Source organism: Durio zibethinus, chromosome 27 (assembly GCF_047325235.1).
Source record: "Durio zibethinus cultivar Kanyao isolate XHJ-2024 chromosome 27, ASM4732523v1, whole genome shotgun sequence".
Taxonomy (NCBI): Eukaryota; Viridiplantae; Streptophyta; class Magnoliopsida; order Malvales; family Malvaceae; genus Durio; species Durio zibethinus.
Genome location: NC_143188.1, coordinates 13,445,118 through 13,461,137, shown reverse-complemented (window position 1 = coordinate 13,461,137; position 16,020 = coordinate 13,445,118). Strand labels below are relative to the sequence as shown.

The window sequence follows — 16,020 nt, the reverse complement described above, 5'->3', positions numbered from 1 at the left end:
TCTAATCAAGCAAGTCTGTATCTTATAAAAAAGTGAAGATCAATCAAAAACGAAGTTAAGGTACTTTATTCCAAATCACTATGTAGTATATATAAAAATATATATTTAGAATTTCCAATCTTTTCTCAAATTTTCTTGATTCTCGACTCTTTTCATCAAAATTTTTGCTAAAATTCTTGAAGATTATCACAGATTTCATAAAATTTCATCAGATCTTGCTATTTTCTTTAGCTTCAAAGGATTGATTGGGTTGTTTGAGATGAGTAAGAAGGATTTGCGATCTCTCTTGATTGTTACTGAAGAACTAAGTACTAAGCAGAAGAGTGATGTGGTGGGTGAATATCTGACAGAACCGACTAAAGCAGAAGCTGCTAAGAAGCAAAAGGTGACAGATTTTAAGGTCTTCGTTTGCAGCATCAGGAGATCAAGCCTTGGAGTATTATCTGCCATTGAAGACTGAAGGGGGGCTAACTATGAAACCATCGAATGATGTTTTTTAAGAAGGAATTCTCCAATGACAAAACTCCATTGTAGTTCAATTCATTAGGAGAACACCTAATTATAGCCTCTTCCAGAAAATGGTCAATATACTTTGGGGGAAGGAAGGTGAAGTAGAGATTAAGCATCTTGGGCATAATCTTTTTGTGATTCATTTTACGAACTTTGATACAAGGAACTGAGTCCTTGAGCACGGTCTGTGGCACATCCAGAACAAACCGCTGATAATCAGAAAATGGGAGCCAAGAATGCGTTCATTGGAATTTAACATCAAGAAATTGCCCGTCTGGGTTCATTTAGGTAATGTCCCACTTGAATTATATTCAAAAAAGGGGTTGAGTTACATTACTAGTGCATTAGGGACTCCTTTATATATGGATACAATCACTGCCAAGCAATAAAGAATGGTTTATGCCAAGATCTGTGTAGAGATGAGGGCAGCATTGGAAGTTCCAAGAACCATTGATATTGAATTGAGAGATGGATCTCTAGTTTTAGTTAAATTGGAAATACCATAGATGCCTCAAAAGTTCTCTCATTGTTGCATTTTTGGACATTCTAATAAAACCTGTCCAAGTAAGCCAGTGATGGTTGCAACTAAGGTGTGGATGCCTAAAGATAAGGCTAAAGCTACATTGTTGGAGAATAAAATGAATGAAGGTGATACATAGCCATCTATAATTTAAAAAAGGAGTGAAATAGAAGAGGTTAAGGTAACAGAACTATCTCTGCTACTAAGAATAACGACAAGGTAATAACCCAATACCATTCCACTAAGGCTAATTTTGTGAACAGATTTGCTATATTAGAGTCCATAAAGGAATTAGATACTATAAGGCATGAAATTAGTGATTCTGAAGGAATAATGGATAGGATAATTCTTCATTGAGCAAAGAAGCCTAGAGTAGCAATTGTTGGGGTGGCAGCTTTGATGAAGGCTATCAAAAGCTAAAAGAAAGGACCAATTGACAAGGGAAAGAAGCAAGTAAAGGCAAGCATTTCTACCTTGAGAGGACATACTTCCAATTCTCCAATATGAATTGTATAGTATGGAACACTAGAGGATTTAACCGTCTTCTAAAAAGAAAAGATGTAACAAATAAAATACAAAGATTAAATATTGATTTGGTTTGTCTAATTAAAACAAGAGTCAAATAGCATCGGATGCACGCCATATTGGATAATAATTTTCATGGTTGGGGTATGTACCATAACTACTCAGAAGTATGCAATGGAAAGATTTGGATTTTGTGGAGACGACATGGTGAACCTTATTGATCAAAGTATTACCTGTAATATGTTCTTTGAAAGTCAAAAATTCTTTTTCTCTGCCATTTATGGGAGTAAAAATGGAGCTGAGAAGAAGAGGCTATGGTCACACTTGCTATCTTTAAGAGGGATAATTTTATATAGTCACTAGATCCTAGTTGGTGATTTCATTGTTATTGCATATCCTTCAGAGTTTTCAGATTTCAATGGCTCTCAAATAGCCAATTCAGAGATGAAAGAGTTACAGGATTGCATGACTCAGCTAGTATTGTTTGATCACGTAGCAATTGGGCCTCTGTTCACATGGACTATTCATCAGCAAGAAAGCCATGTAGTAAGAAAGTTGGATAGGGTATTAATAACTGACTCATGGCTCACTATATTTGCACAATCACAGGTGGAGTTCATTGCTCTTGAAGTATCAGACCATTATGCTATACTGATAAAACTTACTATGGCTTGGTATTCCCCTCCCAAACCATTTGAGTTTTTTAATTTCTAGACTAGGAACCAAGAGTTTAAGAACATAGTTGAAAACTCTTGGAAGCTACCAGTGATGGGAAACCCATTGTTAAATTGCACAAAAAATTAAAAAGACTGAAGTTGGAGTTAAGAAAGTACAACAACTTGCACTATGAGGATGTAAAGCAAAGCTGCAAAAAAAAAAGAAAAAAGCTGAAGGTTGTACAGATAGAAATATTAACAACTATTCCAAGCATTAAAATGATTAAATTCGAAAGTACCTTATCCACAGAGCTGAAGGAGTTAATAGAAGTTGAGGAGAGTTATTATAGGCAAAAGTCCAAGATAACGTGGATACAAGAAAGAGACCAAAACACAAGATTCTTTCACAAAATCGTTGCAGCCAAACAAAAAAGAAGCACGATAAGAGTACTTGTTGATGCTGAAAGGAACGAACTAGAAAAAGTTTTGCAAATTTTTAGGGAAGCAGTATCATTCTTCCAAAAAATGATTGGTACACCAGATAAGAGAGTTAAAGTTTGTTCACAAGAATTTTTTACTAAACTTCTTCAAGCTTCAATATCTTTTGAGGAGCAAGATGCACTTAAAAGGCCAGTGCTGAAAGAAGAGATCAAAATTGTTATGTTCTCTATGAACAGTGACAAAGATCCTAGTCCAGATGGATACACAACCCATTTCTTGAAGCAATCTTGGTCCATTGTTGGTGAGGATGTTACAAATGCTATTTTGCACTTATTTCAAACTGGACACATACTTTCTGCATTTAACTCAACCATTATTACCTTAATTCCAAAGTGTGCAAATCCAAGTAGGATTAGAGATTACAGGCCTATATCATATTATACTATTATTTATAAGTGCATTACCAGGATTTTAGCAAATAGGCTTTAAAATATCCTGCCAAATATCATAAGCAAAAGTCAAAATGCTTTCATAAAAGGGAAAAGCATCACAGATAATGTGCTTATGGCATAATAGACGGTAAGGAGGTATGGTAGAATCACATTATTCCCAAGGTGTGCTATAAAGAATGATTTACAAAAAGCTTTTGATACATTGGATTGCCTTCCAAATTTATAGGTTGGATTAACAATTGTATTACAACCCTAATGATTTTTATATCACTTAATGGAAGATTAGTGGGCTATTTTTAAGGAGCTAGAGGAATAAGATAAAGGGATCTACTCTTCCCATATCAATTTGCTTTAGCAATGAATGTGTTGTCAAGAATGCTAGATGAAGCTACCAAGTTTGGAGTGTTTACCTATCATCCCAAGTGCAAGAAGATCAAACTGACACATTTATATTTTGAGGATGATTTGTTGATTTTTACAAAAGGATGAAAAAATTCAATCATTTGTGTCAATGAGGCTATACAAGCTTTCTACTTATTCTCATAACTATAACTTAATTGCAAAAAGAGTGAGATATATGTTACAAGAATAGATAGCGAAGAGATCTAATCAATTCAACAGGCCACAGATTCAAAGTAGGCTTACTCTCTATTAGATACTTAAGAGTCCCACTAGTCACCAGAAGACTCACTGCAAAAGATTATGCTTTATTGCTTGAGAAGATCACAACTAGGATTAAAAAATGGACTAGTAATCACTTATATTATGCTAGAAGACTACAGCTAATCCAGTCAGTACTCTTCAGCTTACACAATTATTGGTACAGACACTTTATATTGCCTAAACATGTGTTAAAAAAGATTAATAAGCTATGCTCTAGCTTCCTTAGGAAAGGTTAAGAGGGGATTTCTAGAAGAGCTAAAGTCAATTGGGAAGCTATTTGCCACCCTAAGTCTGAAGGAGGGTTGGGTATCAAAGACACATTAACTTGGAACAAGGCATGCATGATGAGGAATATTTGGTCTATTTTCTCACTATATAGATAACTTGGATTGAAGCCAATGTCTTGAAAGGTAGAAATCTATAGCAAGTTACACCATAGCAGGGTAACAATTGGAGCTAAAGGAAACTACTTCAACTCCGGACTACCGCACACCAATTTATCAAACAAGAAAATGGTATTAAGGTGTGGCTTGTCCTCTGCAATGGCTATTCTATTGCAATAGTTTGGAATGAGATAAGGTCTAAGCAAAGGAAGGTTGAGTGGCACAAACAAATTTAGTTTCAATATCATATCCTAAATCACTCAATGATTACAAGGATGACTATATTAAACAGGTTTCCAACAAAAGATAGATTGAGGAATTAAAGAGTGGAAGTGGATGAAAGGTGCTGCCTATGTCAACATGGAAAGAAATCTAAGGACCACCTATTTTTGGGCTGTGAATATGCAAAAATGGTGTGGAGAATGATATTACAATCATGCAAGATTGATAGAGTAGCCAGGGAATGGACTGAAGAATTGTAATGGGCAATGACAAAGATGAAAGGTAAGGCATTGATATCAGTAGTATTGTGTATTGCTTGGAATGCTCGTATATATCATATATGGAGAGAAAAGAACCACAGATTATTCAAGAATAAAGAAGGAATAGAAGAACAAGTGTATGAACAGATTAAAGAAGTTGTTAGGACTTAATTACGTGGATTGCATTCAATTGCTGCTGATTCAGTCAATAAGATTTTATGTGATGCTTGACATATCAAAAAAGTTATATTGCATAATAGTTAGAATACGATTTGATTATATGTCATAGCAATTTATTGCTTATTTGGATAAATAAAATACAACTTATCCAAAAATATATATTTTATTATCTATTTAATTTTATATAAAATTTATAAGAAAATAATGTTAATTGAGGTGTCCAATTAACACCTCTTTGTTTGTTTTCTTTCATATATTTTTAATTTTTTTATTTGAATTAATTTTATAATAAAATGAATTGATTGATAAGAATGACAAAATAATTAATATGTGATAAGTTTTTATTTATCTCAATTTGATATGAATGTTTTTATACCTTTTAGTTTTTTAAGTTTCTATCTGTTCAATTTGATAAAACAATTGGTATTGAATAAATTCAATATAAAATATTAATTTAAGTATTTATGTGTCACCTTTATTTATTTATTTTTTTTTTACCTTTTGCTTTTTTTTTTTTTTTTACTTTTTTAAAAAATTATGTATACTTTAAAAAAATAAATATAAATAACAAAAAAAAAAAAAAAAAAGCGACAACACACGAACACTCACCTACATTATATAAAGCTAGTGAAGCAGGTAAGGATCCATTGGAGTTCTACTTATGTGTACGTTTCTTCAATTTATCCCCTTAATTTCAACGACGCCTCACACACACTCTCTCTCTCATTGTGTATGAGCATGCATGCATGCATGCATGTCTGCTCATGTGAATTTTGATCATGCACTCATGCTAGACAAATGCTTAAGTTCTTGTTTCATTAGCATCGGTAAATCCTTATTTTATATTATTAAAATTGTAAATTAAATATCAAAATTTTTAATTGTAATTTGCAAGGGTGTTGTTCCCTCGAGAACTCTTAAAAACACAAACAGTTAATGATAGATCTATTGATGTCCATGTTAGGCCATAGGCATTGTCCCATTTCAGGCCTTTTTCAGGTAACCCAAAGTGTCACGGAGTTAAGGGAAGTTCTGAATCTCACATCGAACATAATAAGAGGGTTATTGAGATATAAAAGGATTCACACCATCTCTTCTTTGTGAGATGCCTTTTAAAAGACAAAACCGTGAGATCAAAGGGGGTTAGAACGGATAATATCTCACAAAGGTGTGAACCGTGACGGAAAGTTGATCTGAGACGCCAGAAGGGTGAATGCTCGGGTATCGGAGCCGCGCGGGTTCGGAGCTTAAGTCTCGACCTGTGACAAGTGGTATCAGAGACAACCCTAAATCGTTCGATCCACGCCAAGCACCTCGAGGGAGGTAGGCAGGGTGGCTAGCCTCCGTGACGAGAGCATCACGAGGTTGGGTGCAGGAGAATGTCACGAACCTAAGGGGAGTCCTGAATCTCACATCAAACATAATAGAGATGCCTTTTGAAGGACAAAATCGTGAGGTCAAGGGGGGTCAGAACGGACAATACCTCACAAGGGTGTGAACCGTGACGGAAAGCTGATCTGAAATGCCGGAAGGGTGAATACTCGGATCCTGAAACTGCACGAATTCGAAGCTTAAATCTCGACTCGTGACAAAAGACTTAATCTTCATACATACCTCGCCATTTATTTTTCCTAACAATAATAATAATAGTACCTGTAATATATTACTAATGTGTTATAAATGATTAAATTATAACTTTATAAATTAAAAAATTAAATATATATTTTTTAATTTTCTCCCCGTAATAATTATTCACTGGGGCTTAACCCCTTTATCACTCCAACAATCGTATTAGCGGTTGATTCGGTCAGTAAATTGACCGTTTTAATAATTAATTACTATATATAAAGGTGGCAAAAGTGGGGTTGGGATTTGGATATTTCTGGGTTTAGGTTCCGTGAAGTTCAGGTAATTTGAAGCCTCAATTATTTTGAGTTGGAATATTTCTGAGTCTTGGTTGAATTCAAATTTCATATGTTACGTTAGAACTTGAAAACAGATCCACTTTTTTACGTTTTGAATTTAGTTTTTAAAAATTCAAGATCAAACCTAAAAAAAAAAAAAAAAAAAAAATTATAGATATTTTTAAAAAAAATAAAAATTAATAAAAATTTTTTAATTTTTTAAGATAATTATTTTAAATTTTAATTATTTTAAAATTAAATTAAATTAAATTTTATAAAATAAAAAAACAAATTTTTTTAATATTTTTTATTTACAAAATTCAAAATTAAGATTTTATTTTTAAAAATTTTTTGTCAGTACGACTGATAGACGTTGGTAAATAGATCCAATTTATTCAAGCAAAGAAGTAGATGACAGGTTATCAAGGTTGACTTTGAAACAAGATGAGGTTTCGTGGTGTCAACACCACGTGGTCCCACTTTCTCAACTCCCCCCAATCCACTTCCTATTATTTTTTGGCAATTAATTTTCGATGGCTTTGGATTCGAAAGAAACTTGCCCATGAAGTTTTTAAATTTTATAAAAGAGATTAAAATTTGTGATATATATTTTTTAGATTTATTTGAAAATTAAAATAAATTAAAAATAAAAATGAAATATTTATTAGTTTTTTAATATTATTTATGAAATTAAAAATTTATATTAATAATATATTAAATATTAAACTCATGAATTTAATCTCATATATAATAATTGTAGTGTTTTTAATATAAAAAATTATAATTTGATATTATATAAGATTTATAAAAAATATATGAATTTGATTTAATATATCACTTATAATTATTATAATCAATTTAATCAATTAAAATTTAATGTATTTTAAAATCTACAAAAAAAATTATATAAAATTCATATTTTTTAAACGATTAATTCCTATATATCAAATAATTTCTCATTAATAAATAATAGTAAATTAAAAAAAAAAAAACTTCAAAACAACTTTCTTATTGCTGGTAATTTGCCTATTTTCTGGTGTCATAGTGATATTCCCCTTCAAATTCCATAAAAAGTTCAAAAATAAACGCTGGTGTTCAACTCCCAAACGTCTCCTCTTCATCGACCCAAGTAAATGTGATTTGTCTTTTGTTTAAGCCTAGTATAATGCCAGGTCTAAAATGGCCTACAATAATAAAGCTGACGGTCAAATTTTGTACTACTACTATTTCATTTATCTATAAAAAAAAAATGAACCCAAAGCTCCAATTCTAAAGCTAAAGCTGCTACCGTTGCTGCTTCGAGACTTTGAGCTAGGAGAGTAGAGGAGAAAAAGAATGGTTATGGAGGAAACTGAGAAGCCAATAGAGGTTAGAGCTATGGAAGCTTTGGGAAAAGGCTTTGATGTAAGTGGGGATTTCAGGTTGAAATTCGCTAAAGGAACAAGGTTGGTGGTGCTTGATGAAACCAATGAAAGAGACATTGTATTGCCAGGTGCTTTTACTATCAAAGGTGTTTCTCCAGATATTCGTCTTGATAAAGGCGATCGTATTCGGTTCAAATCTGATGTTCTTGAATTCAATCAGGTTTTTTTTTTTCTTTTCTTTTCCAATTTATTTCCTTCTGTTTTCTTTATATGGTAAAGCATATGGGGCTTAATTGTTCTGTTTTCTTTTCCAATTCAGAAAATTTTCTCAAACTTGATTTGTATCAGTTTTCTGATTAACCGATGAATTAGTTTTTGTTGTTTTTCATGGTTCTTGGTGTTGGGTCAATAAGAAACAGCTAATAGCGTTGTAATAGAGCCCACTTGTATAAATATACACTGTCATAAGGTTGCCGAAATTTGCGGGATTGAAAAATTATAGGACTTTGACTAGGGAAATGCTAATGACTGCCTGAATCTTTAACTAGTATGGTTTGCAAAGGTGCTTTCTATAGATAAAATTATCCTTTGTATTTAAAGTCTATATTTTTAACTAGTTTGTTTTGGCAAGAAGGTGTATATTTTTATGAAACCGGAGTTTAGCTCATTTGGCTCATGCAGCTACCAGTAAAAGCGGCATTAGAGTTTGAATCCGGTCCATTATTCCCAAGTTGCCTCGTCCTATGAACCAAAAGAAAGTATGTAATTTTAAAATAGAGCCATACTCAGCATATGCAACTCCTTTCATTATCTTCAGCTGTGGCTTCTTCTTGAAAAAATTAGAGCCATGCCTTTTGTTTTTCAGGCATTGGATATCAAAGTTTTGTTTGGTTAATGAGCCTTGAAAAAGGTTGGCGTGAAAAGTTACCTTTATGTCACATGTGGATAGACGTGTTTATTCTATACTTTTGACTGAGGCTGCCTTTTATGCAACTTCATATGCTACACGTGAAGGTGGGAAGAGGCCAATTGAATTCATGGAACTTTCACTATTTGAAGCTTCTCTTCTTCCTCCGGGGCCTGGGCTGTGTTTGACATCAATAAAAAAAAAAAGTAGAGATACTGAAGGATGGATTTCTATGATTGCATTTTATGTGGTATAAATGGTTTTCCCCTGTCTTGTTTTCTCTACACTCTGCCATAAAAAAAAAAAAAAAAAAAAAAAAAGAAAAACCAACATGCTTAGGAATTTAAGAGCATGTTTTGAGATAACTCAACTTTTTGAAAGTCTGGAGCTCGGTCAAGCGTTCATCCGTAGTTATTCTCTGTTACTGGTGTCAATGATGATAAGAAACAATTTGTTTCGACTTTTTATCCTTATTTTTATGTGATGATTCATAATTTAAGTAATAATCAAGGTTTGGATTTCAGTAGAGTTGGGATAAGATTTCTCTACCTGATTCAGGTTTTCAATAGTATTTTTCCTTAGAGCTTAAAGTGAATCCTATTTAAAAAAGATGTGAATAATTTTCTCTTTGATGTCAATTATGATTTACGCATTTGAATATATTCCTACCTACTTCACTAAAATCGAATGAGAATAAAAAAGGATCCGAGGTCACAGACCACTTGCTAGTTATTAGAGGTTATGTGAAAGCATCTTTCCGTGAATGGAGTTCACAAGAAAAGAGTTGGCCTTGAGTTAAGGAAAATTAATGGACTCCTATGGGAAAAACAAAGAAAAGTCAGAGATTGAATTACTTATAGTGTAAGAGGAAAAGTGTAGCATATAGCATGATTCCCTTTGATTGTTTACCATTAGTTTATTTATTTAAGAGTTCTCAATCTGCTAGTAATGTTGTTTATTTTTTGTCAAATTTTCTTCTTAAACTGTTTGGTTTGCAATAAATAGATATTAAAAAGTTAACTTAAAACATGAAGTGAACCTCAATTTCAGAAATAGAAATTAACTGCATTCATGAGTTACTAACATCTGCTCCATGATCTAGGAACTTTACTAATTGATAATAATGGCTGATATTAGTCAGATAGCAACTGTCTAATTTTGTAAAAACTCTTTGACAAATATACTTAAAATCCTAATGACAAAATATCTTGGAGGGGTTTCTACCAAAACCTTAATGATGAAGAACATGAAAACAAAAAACAAAAAGGCAAGATTCAATGTAAAAAGTATCTAGGATTATGCACTCTGTTCAATGCTGTACTCAATAAGAGCCTTATATAGGTTTGAATAAATTTATTTGGTGCCGTATTGATGTTGTACCTTATCTTTGCTCCCAAATCTTCCTTCTCTTGCAGATGTCTGAGTTACTTAATCAGAAGTCTTCAGTACAAGGAAAAGTTCCTTCAGGCTATCTTAACAGTATTTTTGATTTGACTGGAGACTGGCTTCATGACGCTACAGACACCAAAAATCTTGCTTTTGATGGTTACTTTATTTCATTGTATCATTTACACCTTACAGCATCTCCACTTGTACTAAATGACCGAGTAAAGAAGTCCGTTCCAACTCACTGGGATCCGGCAGCATTGTCTAGGTAGCTTTTCAATATATTATTTTGTGCAATTTCTTGACATTAAGAATTATTATATATAAATGATAGATCATATGAATTATGTGGAGGCTGTTTGCAAGAATAAAGAAATATTAAGAAATAATACCATCAATTGTATGTTAGAGACTCTTGCCTATGATCAGGGAAATATATACTTGTTATGCTGAATTAAATGTGGTTCTCAACTGATTAGGTTGATCATGTGCCTGTATGCTAGAAAAAAATAACATAACTAGTTATACATGAGATGATGAAGCTGTAATACTCGTTTTCAGCTTTCTTGTGCAATGCATTTTGGTTTGTTAAATGTTACTTTCTCACCATTTTGCTCTCGCAGTAGTAGCATCTTTGTGCAATGTATATTAAACATGCTGTCGCTCTATCATCTTCCACATATAACCAATTGTGACATAATTGTGCTTCCATTGCAAATATCTGACTTACCTAATAATACAAGGAAAAGTTACCTGAGTCCATCTTAATGTTATAAAATTGCTGTTAATATTGTCAATAATTATAGTATAATATGCTCTCTTTCTGTATTACAACATGCAGATTTCTAACATCTTGGCCTATAAATTTTGTTTAAATCCCCATTTAGATATCCTGAAATAGTTGATTATAGTGAAAAAGTCAGTTTATTCATGTGAACTTTTCTGGTTTTAGCACACTGGACAAATAGTAAATAAGTTTTTAGGAAAGACACTGGATAAAGATTTTGATATTTGAAGGCTTCTATTCTATTTTTATGGATTATCAGTTACGTTCTATGAACCACCCTTTACATTTTTTGTGAAGTTATCAGATCTTTTTACTCTTAATTATAGTTGTTTTTAAGTCAATTTTGATAGTTTCATATTTTGGATCTCAAGCACATATAAAGATAGGATTGGTAGAATGTAGCTTATTTAATTTAATAGAGAACAGGTTTATAGGAATATCAGCAGCATTTTGCTTTTTGGGAGTGTGTGAAGCATTTGGGAAGTTTAATGTTTGAAGCCTAGATCTCCTCATTTCCTCTTGCAGTTCCAGTTTCGTTTAGGTTAAAGATGAACCTTAAATCTTTCAGTTTGATTACTTGTTTACAATACTCTAACCAATCTCAGATCAAAGTAACCATCGACCTGCAACCTTAACATTAATTAACAGTTCACAATTGCTGTTCACAGTTACCAGTACAGCCCCAAAATAGCTTTCTAAATCCTTGATTTCTTCATTCAATAATAGTTTCCCATCTCCTGCACATCCACTTGCACTCTTTGCAACCACCTCTATCTGTCCTATGTGATTTATATATTTAGTGATCTTTATCTGTTTATTTATTTTATTCTTTTTGAGCCAGGGTAGTGTTCTTATACATGCATCATTTTATATATATATATATATATATGTCTGCATGTTTGTATGTAAGGATTCACCCTATCACCTATTTTCCATTGGAAAATGATATTTGTAACCAAAATTTTAATAACAAACCTCTTCAGCAATCCTGTGTATATATAGAATTTCCCACTAAGTTTTCTGTCATAGAGTTGTGTCCGTGATGTATCTAAGTTGGTGAAATTCAGATGGTGGGAAAAAACAAGAATCATTTTGGTTACTTGGCATCTATTAATATCATTATTATTGGTTTCACAAGGTACATATCCTTATAAATTGTATTAGTCAGGTTCATCCAGACATATGGGACACACATAATAGTTGGCATGGCTGTCGGAGGTCAAGATTTAATATGTGTCAGACAGAACTCTTCCTCTACAATTCCTCCTTCTGAGCTCAGAGGGTATTTGGAGGACCTTGGAGATGTTATGTTTTCAGATGGGAAAAGCCCTTCATTACTACAGAGAAAAACAAGAGATGGCAAACAAAAAGTATTAGCACTGCATTCAACTTTAAGGGCACTTTTTTTGGTAAACACCGATATTGTTTCTAAATGCCATTTATTTATGTAGGTGCCGGAGGTCTTTCACCGCATTTTGCAGTCAAACAACTTGCAGTTGGCCAGCATTTCAGAAACGTCAAGCAAAGATGTGAGTCAGGAACTAGAGTTTTACTCTCTGAATTTTTGTATAAAAATAATCATTTCAATCCATGAATTATTTATTTTCCTTTTTTTCAACTTCAATAGGGACTCACTGTCATTTGTTCAAAAAGAGGAGGAAATGTGTTCTTGCATAGTCACTCCAACTGGCTTCAGACAGTTCCTGCTAAACCAGAAGCAATTTTGTTCAAGTTTGTACCAATTACTTCTCTTCTGACTGGGATCCCAGGAAGTGGGTATCTTAGTCATGCGATCAACTCGTACCTTCGTTGTAAGTATTGCAGTGCCCGACTAATGGAGATAACTTCATTTCGGGGATTATGCTTCAAATATGATTTCAAAGATGATCAAAATCCTTCTCTAGTAAAAAATATGAGCAAATATCTTGGCTAGGGTAGTTTGGAGTTTAGGCTAGGATATCTTTATAGGTTTTTGGTTGGAAAGAAAAAAAAATAATGAAACTCTAAAAAATCTGGATCTGTTTAAAATTCTTAATTCTAAATTAGTATTAAAAATTATTGAAAAAGACAGAATTATGTGTTCAAAATCAATTGAAGCACTTCTTTAACTGCCTTTGTTTGCACTCAATTATATTAGTGATTTTGAAGTTTGAGGTACATATGGATGGTGATAAAGGGCTTCAATATCCAAGGGATTCTTTTTGATTGCCATGGAAGCAATTTCATTTTTCAACTTGATTTTAATCTGTTTCCTTTTGATTTTATTTTATTTTTTATATCATTTGGCTATCGAAAGCCACATGGAAATTAGAGGGAGGGATTTACCCTCTGTTGTGTTCCCACTGGAAAAAATATTCCACATATGACATATTCCATTGTCTGAAGCTGAATCTGGCATGTTATCGCTGTCAAGAAATTAGCTGGAAAACATGAATGTTTTTATCAGCTGAGGGAACGTGAAACATTTGGCCTGAGTACTGGAGTGTTGGAAGGCTTTAACCTTGTTATTCTTTTTAACAATAATTATACAACTAATTTGTTTCTATTTTTCTAGTTTATGTGATAGAGATGTTCTTTTAACCCACTGAATCTGTATGTAGACAAGCCTGTTCCAGAGGATTTACGGTATTTCTTGGAGTTTCAAGTTCCGCGACAATGGGCACCTATGTTCTGTGAGCTGTCACTTAGGCATCAAAGGAAAAAAGCTTCTTGCCCTTCCCTGCAATTCGCTTTCATGGGTCCTAAGATACACATTAACTCTATGCAGGTAGTCAAACAGCACATAAAGCATTATTTTATAGGAATCGGCTTCTCAGTTTTATTTGTTTTGCATTATCATATATAATCTTGTGACCTGCATTATTATGTTTTTATTTTCATACAAAAACAGAAGACTCATAAGAGCCAAAATGTGTAATTCCTGAAGTCAATGGGGAGATTACACCAATGCTTACCTTGTATGCTCTTCTTGTAAGCAATTCACTAGATAATTTAAAATCTTAAATAAAATTCCATGTGCAGCATGATAGCGTAGAGACCTAAAAGTAAGATTAATATCACTGCATCAGTTTTGCTTGAAATCATCATGAGTGTGGCAAGCATGACTTCTACAATACTACCAACATTGGTGAGGTTCTAGGAGGTTTGATGTAGTCACCATATTATAATTAAAATGCCAGTTTTCTATAGTCAAAGTGTGTGGTAGAAAGTGGAGTTGAGCTACTACTTTTGGAAGTGAAGTTGCATTGAGTATTTTATTGGTAATAACATTACAGCTTGACTGTTTAAAATGTAATTTTTTCATGGTCAAATTGAGTGGCAGTGGTAGTGTGGTAGAAAATGGAGTTTGAGTTACCACTTCAGGAAGTGGACATTGACTTTGAATTGAATTTTTTATCGACGGCAACTAGCAACAAACACAACTACACTATTCTTGAGGATAAAAAATGAGTTAAAAATCTTTTAAATATGAACTTGTTGTGACATGGCTTTCCAAGAGTCTGTCTAACATATTTGTCTGCGGTTTTACCTCTCTATTCCATCTATGCATATATGTTGTTTAAATTGCTAGACCCTCAGAGTTGCCGCATCTGCTCCTATATCAGAGTTCATCTTTTAGTTTGTTGAGATATTTTGCAGCTATGTTTCATCCTATTCTTTGTTGTTACTATAAAGTATGTTGAAATATTCTGTACAATTTCAGGTTTCAAGTGATAAAAAACCGGTGGTTGGCCTCCGCTTGTACTTAGAAGGAAAGAAATGCAACCGATTGGCGTTACATGTGCAGCATCTCTCAAGTCATCCAAAAATAATGACATTCACATCAGGCAGACCATGCCAATGGCGAGGTTCAGATGACTATAACTCCAGTGATCAATTTTTAGAGCCAGTCAGGTGGAAGAGATACTCCAGTGTGTGCACATCTGTTGTCAAGCACGATCCTAACTGGTTGCAAGAAGTTTCAGGTGGTGTTTTTATCGTCACTGGTGCACAGCTCCTTACCAAAGGGAATTGGCCGAAGACGGTTTTGCATCTCCGTCTGCTTTACACGCACATACCCAACTGCACAATCCGGAAGACAGGGTGGGCAGCTGCACCTGAAACTTCTCGTAAGGCCAGTTTCCTCGCCAATCTAAGCACCACTTTCACGTTCACTCAACGGACGGTCACTGCACAACAAAAGCAGGCTCCAACCGCACTTAATTCAGGTGTGTATCCTGATGGTCCACCCACACCAATTCACTCCAAAAAACTGCTAAAATATTTAGATGTATCTGAGGTCGTGCGCGGTCCACATGATGCTCCAGGACATTGGTTGGTAACTGCAGCTAAGCTAGTCAATGAGGGTGGTAAGATTAGCTTGCAAGTGAAGTTTGCATTGTTGGACTATCCATGAATTTCAGCTTCTTTTGTACATACAGAGTGAGATTGAGAGAAAAAGAGTTGAATTGATTTTTCTTACCTATCCAACTACCTCAGCTGCACCCTAGGTCGCAAATTGAGCTTAGCCATTGTTTTGTTTATTTTTCTGTTTCTTTTTTCAAATTTTTGAACAGAAGAGACCATTAACTTCTTTCTGAGAGTTCCATTTTGTAACAGAGAACAAATTTATAGAAGCCTTACCATTATTTTGTACAGATGAATTTTCCTTCTTTTTTTTTTTTGCATTAATTTAAGGTTACACAAATAGGAGGGTAATCCACTTTCATTTTATAAATTTTTTTATAAAATTTTCCCTGTATGTTTCCAGATTTGAATTTAAAACTTCCAAATTGGATTTTCAAGTTCTGATAATTAAAATGTCCCTTTGAGGATGCATGGAGGAAGAATTACACAAAAATTTATGTTAGTAGTCATTTA

The 16,020-nt window shown here is 33.4% G+C and overlaps 2 protein-coding genes across 2 annotated transcripts; both read left to right on the top strand.

The window, feature by feature from the left end:
- Positions 1-1,690: 1,690 nt before the first annotated feature.
- Positions 1,691-3,141, top strand: LOC149510954 (uncharacterized). Its single transcript, XM_089756349.1, has 3 exons — positions 1,691-1,781; positions 1,959-2,229; positions 2,322-3,141. Exons 1-3 carry the CDS (start codon positions 1,691-1,693, stop codon positions 3,139-3,141), a joined length of 1,182 nt encoding a protein of 393 aa, XP_089612475.1.
- Positions 3,142-7,740: 4,599 nt separating this feature from the next.
- LOC111279718 (MACPF domain-containing protein At1g14780-like) lies at positions 7,741-15,797 on the top strand. Its single transcript, XM_022866741.2, has 7 exons — positions 7,741-8,300; positions 10,403-10,641; positions 12,329-12,530; positions 12,612-12,689; positions 12,788-12,971; positions 13,761-13,927; positions 14,864-15,797. Exons 1-7 carry the CDS (start codon positions 8,052-8,054, stop codon positions 15,554-15,556), a joined length of 1,812 nt encoding a protein of 603 aa, XP_022722476.2. The 5' UTR covers positions 7,741-8,051; the 3' UTR covers positions 15,557-15,797.
- Positions 15,798-16,020: the final 223 nt, after the last annotated feature.

Coding starts and splice junctions, on each gene's coding strand:
- LOC149510954 (XM_089756349.1), top strand. CDS start 1,691: ATGGTTGGGGTATGTACCATAACTACTCAGAAGTATGCAATGGAAAGA. Junction 1,782..1,958: donor GGTGAACCTTATTGATCAAA/GTATTACCTGTA, acceptor CATATCCTTCAG/AGTTTTCAGATTTCAATGGC. Junction 2,230..2,321: donor ATAAAACTTACTATGGCTTG/GTATTCCCCTCC, acceptor GGAAGCTACCAG/TGATGGGAAACCCATTGTTA.
- LOC111279718 (XM_022866741.2), top strand. CDS start 8,052: ATGGTTATGGAGGAAACTGAGAAGCCAATAGAGGTTAGAGCTATGGAA. Junction 12,972..13,760: donor GATCAACTCGTACCTTCGTT/GTAAGTATTGCA, acceptor ATCTGTATGTAG/ACAAGCCTGTTCCAGAGGAT. Junction 13,928..14,863: donor TACACATTAACTCTATGCAG/GTAGTCAAACAG, acceptor GTACAATTTCAG/GTTTCAAGTGATAAAAAACC.